Source organism: Rosa chinensis, chromosome 7 (genome assembly GCF_002994745.2).
Source record: "Rosa chinensis cultivar Old Blush chromosome 7, RchiOBHm-V2, whole genome shotgun sequence".
Taxonomy (NCBI): Eukaryota; Viridiplantae; Streptophyta; class Magnoliopsida; order Rosales; family Rosaceae; genus Rosa; species Rosa chinensis.
Genome location: NC_037094.1, coordinates 42,969,058 through 42,988,098, shown reverse-complemented (window position 1 = coordinate 42,988,098; position 19,041 = coordinate 42,969,058). Strand labels below are relative to the sequence as shown.

General features: G+C 36.3%; 1 protein-coding gene across 1 annotated transcript; it reads right to left on the bottom strand.

Annotated features, from left to right (window-relative positions):
* Nucleotides 1-1,464: 1,464 nt before the first annotated feature.
* On the bottom strand, nt 1,465-17,182 carry LOC112179935 (wall-associated receptor kinase-like 1). The gene is made up of 4 exons (XM_024318426.2): nt 17,164-17,182; nt 16,020-16,862; nt 14,899-15,117; nt 1,465-2,666 (listed from the first exon to the last, which is right to left on the bottom strand). The coding sequence occupies exons 1-4, from the start codon at nt 17,180-17,182 to the stop codon at nt 1,465-1,467; spliced, it is 2,283 nt and encodes a 760-aa protein (XP_024174194.2).
* Between the last annotated feature and the right edge of the window lie 1,859 nt (nt 17,183-19,041).

Genomic DNA, 19,041 nt, shown 5'->3' with positions numbered 1-19,041 from the left:
GCCAACTGTTATGGGTTATTGAACTGATGTTTACTAAGTTTAGCTCCATTATGGATGTATGTATAGCTGCAGTAACAGATTAATCAAATATTGGTATTTTTATGAATGGATTCCATATTTGATGAATGCATTGGGTAGTTTTCAGATTTACATAATTGTGGCGCAACGAGAATACAAATATGTCATCTGAATTAGAAAGCAACAACAAAATGAAATCCAAATATGTTGTTGGACATATCTAAGAACAACAAAAACAAGAAAAAATGTTGTTACTTGTGCACTCAAACAATAGAAAATTATCATCTGAAATAAAAAGCAACGACAAAATGGAATTTAAATATGTTGTTGGACATATCTAAGAACAACAGAAACAAGGAAAAATATGTTGTTAATTGTGCGCTCAAACAACAGAAAATTGTCATCTGAAATGAAAAACAACGACAAAATGAAATCCAAATATGTTGTTGGACATATCTAAGAACAACATAAACAAGAAAAAATATGTTGTTACTTGTGCACTGAAACAACAGATAAATGTTATTGTAGGCTACTAAAGACGATAGATAAATGTAATCTAAACTGAATGCACATGACATTTATCTGTCATTTGAATTCACTAGTACAAACAATTAGCTCATGTCTTGATTTCATCAGACGACAGAAGACCAAAAAAATTTCTGTCGTCTGATAACCCTAAGAAACGGCACCGTACTAGACAACAGAAATTTTTTTGATCAGACGACAAATCTCCTCTGTAGTCTGATTGCTTTTCTGGCATAGTGAATGATACATTTTATATTATACATATATCTACAGCTGAGCTAACGTTCACTCGGAAGGAGAAATGGCTCTTCTGCCCTTAATTTTCTCTTCTAATTGCAAGTTTGTCTTCGTGTCTCATACCATGTTGGGTGGGCATATCTGTCTTTCGGCAATGGAAGGGGACGAAAGGACCTTTTTGTCCTGCTTTTTGTTCTACAATTTCAGGTTGTTCTTGGTGTTTGGCACGACGTCGGCTGGGCCACTTTCAATTTTTTTTTTTTTTTTTTTTCTGCAGAAGGTAGACAACAATATTTTGATTTGTGATTTGCTAGGCACAGAAAACAGACTCAGGAGAAAGAGATGATTCAATAAATGAAGTTCAGATTTGAAGTGAAATAAAAAAGAGAACAATTTTTTTTTCTTAAACTAAAGGTTCATAACATTAAATATGACCGTAAACTATATGTAGGTTAGAAAAATACATAGATAACTACATATCCCATATTGAGATATACATTTGCCGAAACTATGCACAATCCTTTTATCAGTAAAGCAATCCAATTGGAAAAACTTTGAGTACGTTTAAGTAACTAAACAAGAATAGGATTGATGACTTATAGCATAGTATGTAGCATACACAACACAAGAATAGTTTAGTCAAAAACAACATAAAACTGTCAAAAGTAGCAAATTGAACTTATTTTACAGTAGTGGAAGTTCAACTGATGATGGAGGTGGAGCACCTTCCCAAGTTGACATTGTTGAACTAGAAACAACGTCATCCCCCTGCTCGATTCGATAATCTTGGCCAAATTCAAACCTTTCACAACTTTGTTGATGAGCGTTGGCAAGTTTCTCCGATAATTGGACGGCCTCCAACTCTGCTGTGATCTCTCTCATCGTGGGGCGCTTTCTTCCATTCAGATTTAAACATCGTTTTGCAAGAGTAGCGACTACCATAATACCATCTTTAGAGCCTTCATTCACAACGCGAGCATCAAGAATGTCAAATAGAGAGTCTTCCTGCAGTGAAATAATAAAATATGTGGCAAGACTTTTGTACATTTCGTCTTCGGCTGACCTTGTTATTGGTTTTTTTCCGGTCAAGAGCTCAACAAGCACCACTCCAAAGCTGTAGACATCACTTTTCTCAGTAAATTGGCTGGATTGGTAGTACTCAGGATCCAAATAACCAAATGTGCCATGTACATTTGTGGTCAGGTGAGTTTGGTCAATGGCAACTAATCTTGAAGTTCCAAAGTCTGCAATTTTTGCTCTGTATTTGTCATCTAAGAGTATGTTCGTGGACTTGATGTCTCTGTGATAAATGGGAAACGAAGCTGATGTATGTAAGTAGGAAAGAGCTCCTGCAATTTCTGTAGCAATTCGTAAACGAATCTCCCATGTAAGTGGAAACTCTTTGGTCTGCCCATGAATATACTGAAACAAGTTTCCATTAGGGATAAATTCATATACCAAAAGAGGAACTTCCGTCTCCAAACAACAACCCAAGAGTTGAACGATGTTTCTATGGTTGATTTGGGAAAGAATGACAACCTCATTGATGAATTCTGAAAGATTTGCATTATCTATCATTTTGGATTTTTTAACAGCCACAATTCTTCCATCCGTCAACATGCCTTTATATACAGTACCTTGTCCCCCTTGGCCAATAATTCTATCAACATTGAAATTGTCTGTAGAACTCTGTAACTCCTTGGATTTGAATACTTTGATTCTCTCGACATTAATTTCACTTGATGATAATTGTTGTTCTAACAATAAACCACCATTTTGTTTATAAAACATCTCCTTACGTTTAGTGCTCTTCCATTTCTTTGCAACTTTGTATACCAACCATGCAGCACTAAGAAATACCAATAATCCAATACTAGCACCAAGACCTGCATATTTAACGTCCATTTGCATAATAGTGAGATCGCAGTTAATTTGCATAAGACGATACATTGCTGTAATTAATATGGAAAATTCTACAATGTGTTAACGTATGACATGCATACAATTACCTTAAAAGTGGTAAAATGAGTCATCAAAATAGTAATATTAGTCTTCAAAGGGGTAACATGAGTCCTTAAAGTGGTAAATTTTCTTAGTTACCACATGAGTCCTCAAAATAGTAATATTAGTCCTCAAAGTGGTAACATAAGTCCTTAAAGTGGTAAATTTTCTTAGTTTACCATATATATGAGTCCTCAAAATAGTAATATTAGTCCTCAAAGTGGTAACATGAGTCCTTAAAGTGATAAAAATAGTTGATGTATGAGAAATGTTAACATGCCATAGCTTTACCCAATTAATATAACTAGCCTCTTTTTTGTTTTTATTCTATTTTTTTCTAATTGATTTGTTTGAGTTTTTGCTTAACTTTTTTATTTTTATTTTTTTTCAAACCGTCAAAGACGAAGACTAGCTGCAGTCATTTTGTAAGCTGCTCCAAAGATAATTTTCCTTTTCTCTTACCTTTTAGTATTTGTTATCTTTGTAAACCACCAAACTTTTTATTTTATTTTTATTTCCTATTTGACCATGGTAACTATTAGATCACATAATAATTATAACTAGTCTCATGCCATGCCCACGCTAGGCACGTAAGCTTTATGTATATATTTTTTTTCTTAATTAGGAAAATATTGAGAGGATGAAATTATCTAGAGAGTGCATATCATGGTTTAGTGGGTAGTTTTTTAGGAATAGCATTTTGTGTGCGTGTGTGTGTGTGTTTTTGATATGATGATATTATTTGACAATTTTATCCTTACAAAATATCAAGTTAAAAAACTGTGATGGTTTGCCTTTTTTATTATTATTATTATTTTTTTTTTAAAGTTTATTTGATGGTATTGTTTAACAATTTAAATGCACATTATAAGTGTGAAAGTGAGGCATAATCAACCTATAGAGAGAAACTGTTGAATACAAGCAAACCCGACCTAGGGTTTGAACAGAGCGGCGGCGAACCCTCTTCGGTGGCCGGCTGAGATCTAACACCGGCGAGACTTCTTGTCAGGGCGAGGCATAGGGCGACACACGTCTTGGGAGTGTTGGCTTTAGTCAATTTTTCTTGGATTTATATGATCTGGGTTTCGTTCAATTTCATTTTTATTGGGTTTTTAGTGCATGTGTCTGGACACCGGAGATTAAGAGAGTCGACGGTCGCGTTGGTTTGGGCCGACAGTTTCGGCTTTCTTTCTCGGCGTCTTGACGTGAGAGATCGATCTCTGGGCTAAGGGACTCTGATTTGAAGATCGTCGCTGTTGTCTCCGGTTGCATCACTTGTTGGTGCAGTTTGCAGGGGTGCTTCAGTGCCTGTTGGACATGATCTGTGGACAGGGAAGGCCGCCAGACGGGACGGCGGCGGTGCAGACGGTGGAGGCGACTCTTCTGTTGGCTGAGGTTTGGAAAAGCCGGCCGTCGGAGTGGTGGTCGAAGGGGATGCCACTGGTGGTCTTGACAGCCGTGGAGGCAAAGGAGCAGCGTGCTTCTTTTGCGCTTTCTGCTTGGGTTTGAGCCTGGGCTCAAATTTGGGCTGATGGGGCAACGGAGTGATCCTGCTAAGCAAGACTTGATTTGGGTTTGCGCCTACAGGCTTGGGCTCAAATTAAGGAAATCTGGGCCCTAATGAATTTGGGTATTGAGCTTGTGTGAGGTTGGACTAACTTCTATGAGTCTTCCATGACGTTTCTAGTATCTTGCTTGTACCACAATTGCGTGATTGGCAAGTAGGGACTAGTTGAATGATTTCTTTTCCGTAGGAGGTGAGGTTTTTTCATTCTTGTATAGGCTCGCTTAAATGTAAGCGTCCCAGAGATGTTAATGATCTGCTCTAGCTTAGATAGTTTAGTTCGGATTTTCTTACCGAGTTTTGCTTATGTAAGTTATGGTAGACTCTAGCCTATTGGCTATTGATCTAATGCAATCAACTTCTATTTCAAAAAAAAAATTTAAATGCGCATTATAGAAAAACCAAATTTTGGTGAAACCTTTTGACACCAATCCATCGCCTCCATTTATAACAGTGAGCGCATTGTTGGCATTAGAAACATTTAATCGTATGGCCTGCTTGCTTAATTTATACTATGTAGTTTCTTAATACACGCTTCGTTTGTGTCAATTGACTCTTTTTTGAATAATTTATTTTTGATAATTTTGTTTAAAGCATCATTTTGATTAATTTTTTGTATGATTCATATGTTTATATGTAACTAGAGAATAATTGATTTAGATTGTTAAACTACATGTTAAAAATATATATAAACATCCTCAAATTTCAAATGTAAGGAGGTCATCTCTAAAACCTCTCTCTCTCTCTCTCTCTCTCTGTATATATATATATACACACACACACACACACACACACACACACAGATCCTTTCTAGAGCGAGCCTCGCTCTAAAATTAAAGTGCGAGGTTAGAGTTTAGAGTCACTTTTCGGTCGTATATTCACATCTCAACCGTTCAGTTTTTAGGTATTAATGTATAGATCATCTCTGCAAAATTTCAGCCAAATTGATGGTAGTCAAGGCATTGATAACTGCCGTAAAACTAGTACGGTTCAGGTTGGATAGATTCAGTTCTTCCCTTTGTTTAAGCGAGTTAGATACCTTAAAGATCATCAATTTGGCTGAAATTTTGCAGAGATGATCTATATATTAATACCTAAAAATTGTACTGTCGGGATATGGATATACGACCGAAAAGTGACCATAAACTCTAACTTTGCACTTTAATTTCATAGCGAGGCCTCGCTCTGGATAGGATCTGTATATATATATATATATATAATATTTCTATTGGAACCTCCAAATTTACTCACTTGACCTCCTATGCTTTTTACACCTCCTATTAAATTTTCAAATACTAAATTTACTCACTAAACCTCACTAAAGTTCCTCAAATACCCTCACTCATATATTTGCAAACAAACTATTATCTTTAAAATAAAAAACTTAGTCATTTCAATGATTTAATTACTTTATAAATCTTAATTACATATCCATTCTTTAATGAGACAACATAATCTCTTTTTTCAATAATAAAAAAAAAATCAAACACGAGATATTGAGTTTCAAAAATTAATTTCTAGTCAACAATTTGGGTTCGGATATTCTGATGTTTTCTTACGTTGGTGACTTTTGGATCGTCGACGGCGTCTGGGCTTTGGTGGTGGAGGCATGAGTACTGGTTGGCGGCAGCGCCCTAGCGGGGTTGTGCTGCTGGCATGCTATGACTCATTCGGAGGAGACGTGACTGGGCCTGGGGCTTGGGCCACATTTGTTAAAGTTTGGGCGTGGACTCTCTTTATGGGTTCCCATTGGGCTAGGCTAGTTGCTGTTTTAGTTTAGTCATTTTTGTTACAATAAGTCCCTACTTTGTTAGCTAGGGAGCTATGCTTCTATTTTTTAGTGAGCGTCATCGAGTCTAGTTTACTCTGCCTATTTACTATGTAGTAGTTAATAGTCTACAGGCTCCCTTTATGAGCATGGAATCGTTAAATGATTGGACCTAATCTATGTATCACTGTGCTACTACCACAAACTCTTTATCTACCCCTTGATGGTAGAGGGAGGATATGTAATAGCCTTTTCTAGCTTGAGTTATTAATATATCGATATGATATTCATTCAAAAAAAAAATTCAGCGGTTTTAAATTTTTTTTTTTAATACTGTTTGAGCTGTGTTTAAAAAAATGAAGATTATCATTTTTTCTTAATGTTTATTTTATTTTCTCTATTTTCTGTACCTCATCATTAATATTTAAATATTTGTTTAATTTTTTAATTGATAGCTAATTTTTTATTTTTGCAAATAAAATGGATAGATTTGGATTCAAGTGAGTGATGTAAAGGGAAAAAATTTCCATGATTCTTCTAAACTAAGTGGAGCAAAGAACAAAAACAAATAAAAGACTCTAGAGAGCCGAAAGCACAACCAGTGAGAGAGTGATCCCTCCGGCGGCTCGCCCTCGTGGCGGCGTCATCGGACGGGGTTGATTGGACCTAGTGTCCAGCAATATTGGTCAATGGAATAATCTCAGTCAAAGTGGAGGCTCTATGGCGGCTTCGTCACCCAAAGCGCAAGGAGGTATCGCCGGGGAAGTCCAGAGCTAGTTCAGTGGCTTTTGGGTAAGGCTAGGATCGATCTCACAAGGTGAGGGAGGCAGACTGCCGGAGGTGACATCACTTGGTGGTGCGAGGAAGGCTTTTAAGCGGCCCAGATCGGATCGGAGTTTTTCGATCTGGTTTGTGTCGTTTGGAGAGGGGTAGTTAGGGATAGCAGTGATGCACGCTGGCGTTTTGGGGAGGGCGGAGAGAGGATGGGACAGTCTGGTTTTGCTCAAGCCGGTGGTTTGGATGCCAGTGGTTGGACGGACTGGTTCCAACTTGCGGGACTGTGGCGAGGTGACCGCAGCAGCTTGTACTTTTGGACTGGGCTGAGCAGGGGTTGGGCCTGGGCTAGGGCTCTGGGCCCAACTTCCTTTTGTTTTATGTTTTATTATTTTCTATTGTTACTATTTAAATGTGGCTACATGCCTGAAATAAGTCCCCACTGTTTTTTGGTAGTGAGAAATGGGCGTTGTCCAGGAATGCACACTCTGTGTGCCTTGTCTGGCCTAGCGAGGCGGCGAACTGTTTGTTTGATCAAATGGACGCAACCTCCTAGTGGCAGGATGAAATTGAGTGTCGCCGGATTTATTTTCATGCTGCGGCAATATAGTGGGAAAGTTGTGCTATTTGTAATGATGCTTCTTCGTTATAGAGTTATCTTTCCGGTATCTCACCGCTATGTCAAAGCAAATAGAGTAGTCATTCATGCACTCTTTGCTAATTGGTGCTTGTTAGAATACCTAGATTTTATGGAGAATCCTAGTATTATTTCAGGATGTTCTCTTTATGCTTATTGTAATATGGGGTTCAGGCTCTACGTCCCCCCCATGTATTATGCAATTTCATTAATCAAGGCTTGAGGGCAGCCACACCAGCTCCATTTCAAAAAAAAATAAAAATGGATAGATTTGGATTCAAGTCATAATATGATTTATTTTGTTTTCCCTCACCAATATGCGTTCAACATGTATATCATACATTTTTATGTCACATGATCATAATCATAGTTTTAATTCTTATTAATTATATATAAATGCTTTAATGAGTATGTAGTAACTAGAAAATGAAAATAGATAAGAAAAATAATAAAGAATGCAATATAATATTATTGAATTGGAAAGTCTAGCAAGAATCTTTTTCGTGTAATTATTGTCATTAAAAGTAATTTTATAGTAGGTTGTATACGTTATTTAATAATTCTTAATAGAATGAGGTCAAGTGAGCATATTTGGTGGTCTCAATAGAAACACTCATATCTATACTATGAAGCCAAAGCAAAAATTATAGTGGCAAAAGCTTCATCAAAATTTGAGTTGCCTATTATGCATTTTAAAATAAGTAAAAAAATAACATAAAAAAGGATCCCATAAAAAACATCTATAAAGGTTACTATGGTAAAACTAAAAAGCCAAAAACATCAATATAATAAATTGAAGAAGTAAAAATTTAGATGATTGTGCAAGAACATTTACATTTTTTTTTCAACAATACCACGTGCCTTGCATAGGTATGAGGCTAGTATACTATAAAACGAAGTGGTCAGGCTTCATCAAAATATAAATTGTGTAAAAATTATTTTAGTCTAGAAAATAAAAATCACAATGAAATAATTTAAATAGTTATTTAGTAAAATAAAAAACAAAAAAATAAATGTAAAGAAGTGAGTGACAAAAGGATCTTCACCAACCACACATGCATTGCAATTCTATGAGGCTAGTATCTATTATTTGGACAATTATGAAGTAGTTTGGTGAAGAGATGGATAATACTTTATGAGTATAATCTGTTTTGATCCAAAAATACATCTACTGCTATTGTTGTCTTTACAAATAAGACGCAGAAAGAATACTAATACATACTATATGCAATTTTAGTGAGATTGACATCCTCCTTTTTGGCAAACTATACCGTATTCTTTTGATAAACCACTCAGCTTTCCACATTCTTTTGGTGAGTGCTTTACACAACAAACATGTGCATAACAGAATAGAAGGGATGTGGTTTGCAAAAAAAGAAGTGCTAATTTCACGAATTTTCTTAAGTACCTAGGTGTTTGGCATACACTCACTTTGTTGAATATTTTGGACTATTAGATTAGTAATAGGATTAATTTCAGTTTACCCCCTGAGGTTTGAGGGTGTCATCATTTCACCCCCTGTACTTTCAATTTTGAATTTTTACCCCCTAAACTTTCCAATTTCAATCAACCGTGTCCAATTTCTATTCCGTCCAAATTGGACGTTAAGTTTGACTTTTGAGGGCTAAAATGGTCATTTCAACATAAAAAAATTTAAAAAAATACATTTTTAATTTTTTTCTGTTTTTTAGTTTTTTTTTTCGGTTTCTTGGCTTTTTTTTTTTTTTTTTGTTTCTTCGTTTTTTTTTTCTCCTTTCTGTTTCTTCGTTTTATTTATTCATTTATTATTTATTTATTTTATTTTGTCTTCAACCTATACACCACAAGTTATAATAGGTTTATGAAAACAAAAAAATACTCTAGGTAGTTGAAAGCCGCTCGCTGGTCTACGATATTTGTGACATATCTCCGATAAAGTGAAGAATTTAGGATATATCCCCAATAAAGTGAAGAAATATCTGTAAAAAATAATTTTACACTTTATCTGTAAATAAATATCTGTAAAAAATGATTTTACACAGATATTTCTTCACTTTATTGGGGATATACAGATATTTATAGATAAAGTGTAAAATCATTTTTTACAGATATTTCTTCACTTTATTGGGGATATATCATAAAATTCTTCAATTTATTGGAGATATATCACAAATATCGTAGACCAAAAATGATTTTACACAGATATTTCTTCACTTTATTTGGGATATACAGATATTTATTTACAGATAAAGTGTAAAATTATTTCTTCACTTTATTGGGGATATATCCTAAAATTCTTCACTTTATCAGAGATATATCACAAATATCATAGACCAGCGAGCGGCTTTCAACCACGTAGAGTATTTATTTTTATTTTTATAAACCTATTATAACTTGTGGCGTATAGGTTGAAGACAAAATAAATAAATAAATTAAAAATTTTAAAAAAATGAAGAAACAGAAGGAAAAAAAAAATATAAAAAAAAATATAAATTATTTTTTTAATTTTTAATTTTTTTTAAATTTTTTATGTTGAAATGACCATTTTAGCCCTCAAAAGTTAAACTTAATGTCCAATTTGGACGGAATAGTAGAAATTGGACACGGTTGATTGAAATTGGAAAGTTTAGGGGGTAAAAATTCAAAATTGAAAGTACAGGGGGTGAAATGATGACACCCCTAAACCTCAGGGGGGTAAACTGAAATTAATCCTTAGTAATATATGCAATGGTCCAAAATATTTAAAATTTGTTAACCGATTTACCCTTAGCCCCTTCAAACTATTAGTTAAATGGTCTTTATTACTAATTAATTATATGATTAGTTGAATTTTGAATCATAGACTTGAACCCTAAATAGAATCTATGAACCCTAGCCGCAACCTTATCCAAACTCTAGCGAACCCTAGCGGCCATGGCTAGGGATCTAAGCAACGCCAGTTGGAGCCACCAGTAAGCGGAATCTTCTCCGCCTCTCGCTGCCTCCTTGCGGTGACTCAACGCCAATCTATTTTGACCAGCTCGCAACCAGCTGTTGGGAAGAAGGATGGTTTTGCCACCGTCGGACTCTTCCATTGGAGAACATTAACTAGAGAGGTTCGCAGTCGAGATTCTGGTCAAATTCGACCAAATAGAGCACGGCTCAAGGCCGGTGATGTGCATCATCACTATGGAGATCTGGGCAAGGAGGTCTGGCCGGAATTGTGTGGAGTGACTTGAAGGCCAAGTGGACGGGACTTGCATTTACATGGTCAGTGGCCACCGACCCTGTATGGTGGCTGACAGCAGCAGTTTGATCTGCTAGCTGTGCAAAGTTGATGAATCGATCGTGGCAACAGAGGGGTTCCCGGGCCCAAATTTCGATCTGCAAAGATCGAATCCCGATCTGATGGTGGTGCTATGGGCAAGACCTTGACCGCAACGGCGGTGGTTGCAGACAGTCTGAAGGGAGCGGCGGTGGTCTTGATGAAAGCTGAGATTGCGGTGGTTGAGTATGAGGGATTGCTCTCTCATGGATGGGTGCCCAATTCGAACTGGAAGCCCAAAACAGGCTGGTTGCCCAAAGTAGTCTAGGGGTCCACACTGTTTGGAGTGTTTTGGGTGTCCAAAACAATTGGGAAAGATACGGGGTTTTTTGCCCAGGTTTGGACCCAATTGATGGCCTCTGGTGCTCTAGGGTTTCGTATTTGGGATCCCAGAGGATTATTCCAAATAACTAAGTTTAGGTGGTTTTTTAGTCTGCAATTATGATGTTTCTTTTACATCTTGATAATGGAAGCTTCTGGAGCACCATAATTGAGCGCATTGGCAAAGAAAGTTTTCTCAAAAAATTATCTCTTTGTAGGAAATATTGTAGTTTATTAGGCTCCTTGTTTAAGTGAGCTTCAATGTCTTAAGCGAATGGTGCATGATTCCCTATTTTCTTGGAAATTTGTAAGTGCCGTTCTGGCATGTGATTATCAATGAAATATTCATTTACTCAAAAAAAATATATATATATATGATTAGTCAATTAATGTTTGATTATCAATTGAAAATTACATTTTTTCTTTTAAATAAAAAAAAAATCTTCTAACTAGGCTCATTGAATACTATTAGTTAAGTAGTCTTTATTACTAATTAATCATACCATTAGTAGTTTTCCTTTACCAAAAATAATTCTCTTTATATACATTTTACGACAACCACAACAATTAGTGTAAAAATATATAATCTTTGTTTTAGATGTAGTAACTACTTTGTGTACAACTAGTTAATATTACTACTTTTTGAACCAATTTACAAATATTACCACAATGTGTTACCATATAGGTAAATCATTATATTTTGACTAAAAACACATATGTCCTCATTAGTATAATGAAGTTCTCCCTTGTGTAATTAGAATATTATAGTGTAATTTTCATCATCGAAGTCGTAATTACTTTCGTTACCACAAACTACAATAATTGATGTAAAAGCGATAATTTTTTTTTATTTGTAGTAATTACTTTAACTATAATCAATGTATTAGTTTATGGACAGTTTAACAAGTGTGACAACAAATTTGTTGTCAGAGTGGTAAATCTTTATGTTTTTATAATTAATGAAATAATTACTTCAATAACCATGCATTTTACCACAATCCACAACAATTTATATGAAAACGGTAATTTTTGTTCTATTTGTAGTAATTACTTCACTTAAACTGAAGTACTAGTTTGTGGGCAATATAATAAGTGTGACAACAAATTTAGAGTGGTATCTTTATGGTTTTATCATTAATGAAATGATTAATTACTATAATGACTACGCATTTTACCACAACTCACAAGAATTAATGTAAAAGTGGTAATTTGTGTTCTATTTGTAGTAATTACTTCATATACGACATGATATATAAGATTATCAACCATTTTACAATTCCGACAACATTTCTGTTGTAAATGTGGAAAAATTAATATTAGACCAAAAGAATACTCGGTATTGTAAGGTAGGGCTGTCAATGGATCGTGTCGAGTTGGATTCGTGTCGGGTCAAGGTATTTGTCGTGTCGCAAGAGACAAACCCAAACCCAACCCATTTAATAATCGTGTCAAAAATTTAAACCCAAACCCAACTTATTTATTAAACGGGTTATCCGTTTCCAACCCGCTTAACCCATTTAATAAAGGGGCCGTGACCACTTACCCAATTTTAACCTAAAAACTGCCCACTTGCTCCACTAAGAGTTTTTTGACCCCATTTACCCAATTTAAACGCAAGTGACATTTTTACCCCCAATCAAATTATTAAACTACAAAATTCTCTCTCCTCCTCCTATCAGACTCTCTCTCTCTCTCTCACACCTCCTCCTCCTCGTTGGAGCGTTGGAGCACAAGAATCCGATCCAGGGCGGTGAAGACTTCGCTGCAGAAGTCGTCGCCCGGTGAGTCGATGACGGTGACGAAACCTTTCATGCCGATTTTGGGACAACTCGGATCTGTTTCTCGATCCGAATCTTGGCCGGGTCTTCCTTGGGGAACCCGACGGCCACGAAGACGTAAGGTGGTTGAGGTTGAGGTCGGCGGTGGTGCGGTGGAGGAAGAAGCCACGGGAGACGAGCTCGTCTGCCCAAAGCTTCAAGATCTGCCGGTCCGATATCGAGTTTCTTCGTCCCCAGTCATTCTGATCTGGTGCCCAGATCAATTTTTTTTTTTTTATAGTGTGAACTCCGAGAATGGTGAAGGAAAAAAAAGTTAACTTGTACAATTGAACATATAAATTGATCAATTGTGTTTTTAGTGTATTCATTTTGGTTCACTTGAGGGCAATAATATGATTATTAGGAGGCAATAATATGTGTATTGGGGGGCAATAATATGATTACTGGGGAGCAATAATATGATCAATTGTGTCTGTAGTGTATTCATTTTGGTTTTGGGAGTTTATACAATTCACTGAACGGAAATAATATGATTATTGGAGGCAATAATATGATTATTAGGAGGCAATAATATGCGTATTGGGGGGCCAATAATATGATTACTGGGGGACAATAATATGATCAATTGTGTCTGTAGTGTATTCATTTTGGTTTTGGGAGTTTATACAATTCACTGGATGGAAATAATATGATTATTGGAGGCAACAATATGATTTTTGGGAGGCAATAATATGAGTATTGGAGGGCAATAATAACATTACTGGGGGCAATAAATTCAGACACCGGAATCCCGACACCAGACCGGTAGCCAGATTCCCGATTTAGGTCACCGGTCGCCGGATTCCCGATATCGGTAGCCGGATTCTGGTCACCGGCCGCCTGCCACTGGTCACCAAAGTCCGGCAAGGTGGAGGATGACTTCTCCCTCTAAGTGAGAAAGAACGAGAGGGCAAAAAAGTCCCAAAAATAAATAAAAAGAATAAAAAAAAGAATCAATTGGGTAAAGGGGAAATAATCCCTTAGAGTGTTTTGGGTAAATGGGTTTAAAAAACTGTTAATGGAGCAAGTGGGCAAATTTTAAACTAAAATTGAGTAAATGAGCATTTCCCCTTTAATAAATAGATCGTGTCATGTTAGGCAAAATGACCAATTTAAGGGTTAACAATGCGACTCATTTGACTAAAAAATGTATAAATTGATTAAATTCACTAAAAACTCCACACGACGAAGAATATAAATAATTGTATATAATTCGTAAATAATTAAATCTAATCATTATAAAGCAAAATATTTCAAATTGTCTAATCCTATAATCAAATACTCCCAACGTCCAAAATTTCAAGAAGAAGTATAGTATAATTGGGTTATGAGGGTTAACATCGTGTTGGCGGGTTGACTCATGACCGACCCATTTATTAAATGGATCATGGCGGGTTGACCCACGATCGACCGGCTTTTTAACCCGCTTTATTTCGTGCAGGTTTCGAGTCGTGTTATTAGATTATGTCGGAATTGACAGCCCTATTGTAAGGAGGTTCTCCATTTGGTAAAAGTGGTCCAACTATGATATTTACATCTTTGATCACTCAATTACCACAACCACAATAAGTGTGGTCATAAGTCGTAATTTTAGTTCCATTAGGTATAATTTTTTTTTTGACAATATTTGTTAATTACATATGTTTCTGAACAATGTTACATATCAAGAAAGAATGTGTTGTTAATATTGTAAATTTTATGTTTAAAAATGACACATGTCAACATTTAAGTGGGTAACCCAATAGCCAGTTCAACAAGTTTCCACAATATTAACTTATTAAAAATAAAAAAATAAAGATATGACATACATCAAGGTACCGAAGAGGCGAAGACCGCCTAAATATTTTATTCTTTTTTTCTTTTCTTTTTTCAATTATTACACACAATCTTCACTAGGAGTAAGATTAATTGATACCAACATGCAAATTAGTTGAGAGTGCGTATAGAGCTTACCAGAGAGAATAGGTTTGAGCTGAGAGTGATGTCTGCTTGTATAAAAGCACCTAGCTTTGGTATTCTCGCCAAACAATTCGCAGGTTTGCCCCGTTCTATTTGAGTAGCAAGCATGACCCCCGATAGTGTTCTGACATTTCGCATCACTAATATTCCATATATTAGTGGTATTAAGATCGGAACCCACGCATGGGTTAGTATCCTTGCATTCATCAATATCTGAAATATAATAAACGAAAGATAAACATATGGTGACTATACACCTATAAAAATATGTAGTACCATCTATGTATTTCTTATGTCTATATAAAAATAAATAACAGTAATACATGCATAGAGACAAATTTCAGGTTTTTGAATGTTTTGCAAAGAATGAATATGTTACTCGTTATTTAAACTTATATATTTTATTGATTTTTTTTATTGAAAAATATCATATCAATATTATATTTAAACAAGCAGAACCAAAACGCGTCGGCATACAGAGTTGTTTATAGAGTATCCTAATAATCTATTCTTCAACCAGAATGAGAACCAGCATACCCAAATACACCCACATTTTAAAGTTACACACTTTTATTCTAATAAAAATCTAAAGCTTCGAAGAACAATAAAAGACAGTAGAGCCAACTAAATTTTTGAGACCTATTCTTTCAATTAAAGATAAACATAATCATATTCTCCTTATAGAAAAGAGGAGTAATGACCCAATTTAAAATAAAATAAAGAAAAGTAAATTTCCGATAGGCCAAAAATAGCCAAGCCCACCCCATTTCAACACAACAAATGGAAAACCCAGCCCAACGAAGCAAGGGTTCCACTTTTCTATTTCACTTTGTTGAGATGATTATTTGATTTTGCGACTTCAGTGAAATACAAGTCATTCTAGCCTTTTTGGTTCCACGCTCTGGACTTTGTGACACAAAAAGACAAAATTACCTTACATATTAATCAATTAGCACACGAGGAGGTTAGGCCTGGTGAGCGGCATAGTGGGAGTGGGGGTTTGAACATAAGTAATTAAGAATGGTTGCTTTGAACTGAGCAAAATTATTTTGTAATTAAGAGGGTAATCTAATGTTATTTTCTCAAAAATTGCCAAAAGAAGTAGGATTTCAAACCTTGACAAGGTCGGAGAAGGTAGGGATTTCCTTGAAAGCCTGCCGGACAACTACATTGATACCATCGAAACGAACTATCATCGAAACTAACTATGCATGAGGGTGTTGGGTCATTCGGCCTCCTCACTTCTGGGAAGCGGTCGAGTGCTTCAAATGATTTGATTAATGAGTTATTTTTTGCTAAGCTTAAGCTCCACTCTAACTCGACGGGAACGACTTCCATACCCTTTATAGCTGTTAAGTCTAATCCGTCAGAGTCTGATACATTGTTATCAAACCATTTATCGTAAACCAGGAATGCACAGTCCTCGCAATCCGTCGCATTTGTTCTTACTTCATCTTGTTCTTGTCTGAAAGCACTGAAATTAGCAATAAGATCTGTAGAAATCACAATCTCGCAACAGTTGTCGCCAACGAAACACAAGCCTCTGCTTCGATCTGATCCACACGTCGATGTGCACCCACCAAGAGTATGATTTGAACCTGAGAGAACCGAGACAAGGAAGCCACAACTGACTGCAACGAAACTGTTAAAAACAGAGTACTGAAAAGGGCTTCCCGTCAGATTTGCCGCTGGCCGAGATTGCTTCCCCTTGCAGCTAAAGTAAGTGATAGGGCTTGTAACCTGAAGCGTGGAGTTTTCAACAAAAATAGTCAGCACCTCCAGTTGTAGACCCTTCAAGAACGGCTTCGCTACTGGATCAGAAAGGTTGCATTCTAATTCGTACCACTCGTCAAAATAACAATGGCTTTTAGGTCCAATCCCAAAAGGGTATGGGATGCTAACACCTCCGCACCGCGATGTACAATTCTCCTTTGCTATCTTCGGTGGCGATAATGATGCTGTACATATGCGCCATTTATATAACAATAGAATGAAAATCATGTGCTGAACTAGCCATTGCATTGTCTCTACCGGGTGGGCTTCTACTTCCTCTGTAATATTATCCTGGTCAGTTTTCTGAAAAAAGGTTGTATCTAGCTATGTGGAGAGTCCGAGAGCATTTATACTCGAAACGAACATATGTCTTCGCAAGACATCTTTCGTCATCTGAGATGTACAATTGATATGAGTTTGTTCTGTCCCTACAGAGAGATGATGCATTCAGGCCCATCACATACTAGAAACGCTGCCAACACTGACCTGCGTCCTCTATCTCCATTCTAAAATCACATTAGTGTTTTGGAAGGTTTTGCTGATTCTGGGTACCTCTCTGACCCACACAAAGGTCATTCCCAAACTGGCTATGTGTTCATCATGAATAAGACTGCAATATCTTGGAGGTCTACATAACATACCATAGTCGCTATATCTTCGAATCATGCAGAGATTATTGCTCTTCACGAAGCGGTTCGTATTTATATGGATTGGATCCATAATTACGCATGTTCGAAGCAATTGTGGTTTTAAGTCTACCACAGATGAGCCTACGAGCATTTATGAGGATAATGTTGCTTGATTTGAACAAATGAAGTAGGGCTACATCAAAGGCGACAACACCAAGCATCATGAGCAACAACAGACTCTACTCAAGATCAAAGTGAACTGGATTCAATATGAGGATAATGTGGCAGACTTGTTCACTAAGTCATTGCCCAATTCCACTTTCGCGAAATATATTGGTAGCATCGTTTACGAAAGTGATCCGAAATCCCATGACCATAGTCATTAGGGGGGCGATGCAGACATCAGGGGGAGATGTCTACATATATAGTCTCGAAACGTGAAGGCTGTGTTGTACTCTTTTTCTCCTTCGACCGAGGTTATTTTTGTCCCACTGAGTTTTTGTACTCGGCAAGGTTTTTGACGAGGCAACGAGAGGAGCACCACGTTTGGGCGACACAAGGGGGAGTGTTTAAGGACACCTAGTTTGAGAGTCTGGCTCAAACTCTTATTACTTGTCTGAGTTGTAATATGGTTAGTCTTACCAATATCTATATAGAGATATTTCAATCATTGTATGATTCAGTTACTTTGTAAGACGCAGGTTCTTTGTTTGTAATCCTCTATATAAAGAGACCCCTATTATCAATGAAAGAACAACTCAATTCTCTCCCAATTTCTGATTTCCTAAAACATAAGAAGCATCCTAGACTTGAGAATAATTACATAACTAATGTGGTTCAACGTTGACTACTCTTTTGGTTGAAGTCAAGAAATCTCATTTTACTGACCCAAAAAAAAAAGGAAAAAGAAACAAGACATTAATTTGGATCCACTATTGACATGCAACCAAATTCCAACCTCTAATCCTCTGAAAAGTCCTGGGATACGCAGGCTGTAACTTACAGCCGGTCAAACCAGTGTACATGGAGCAAGGATATCCACATGTTTTTTCAAACTTGGGGCATGGTGTAATTTCACAGTAACGGAACGTTATTTGTAGAACTTTGAGCCGTTATGGTAAAAGAGGGGGAGCTCCAAAGAGGGCAGTTTGTAGACTATTCACAGAATAAGCGATATTCGTGTTGGATAAGGCACCACGTATCACAAAACCAACACCAACAGCAACACCCAAACAAGGAAAACTTGCTAATTGCATTTTAATTTAGAGATTTTGACTTTCATATTTCTTCAGTCTGGTTTAATACAATCTTCCCTTCAAGACGATGCAGAAACAAGGAAAAATTAATTAACAAAATAGAAGTTTCACCAAGAAAAGAACATGAAATTAACCTACACCCTCAGGAAAAAAAAAATCTAATGAATAATGACATAAATTCACCACAGAACATTTGAAAATGCATAACAAGATCAAGGTCTGACTTTAGATGATGACCTGCAGCAAATTACATTTTATTGTATGCTACAGATAATTTAGTTCAACTTAAATTTATTCTTCATATATGCAGGGAGCTCCAAATCTGGAAAGAGGCTTGAGCTACCTTTGCTTCTGCATGGACATGTCAATTACTTACAGCTTACCATTTGGCTATTAATATGTACCCATACCACAACCATGGACAATAAATTCGTATGTGAACAACTGGGCTCCTTATACCATTTCAATGACACCTGGGT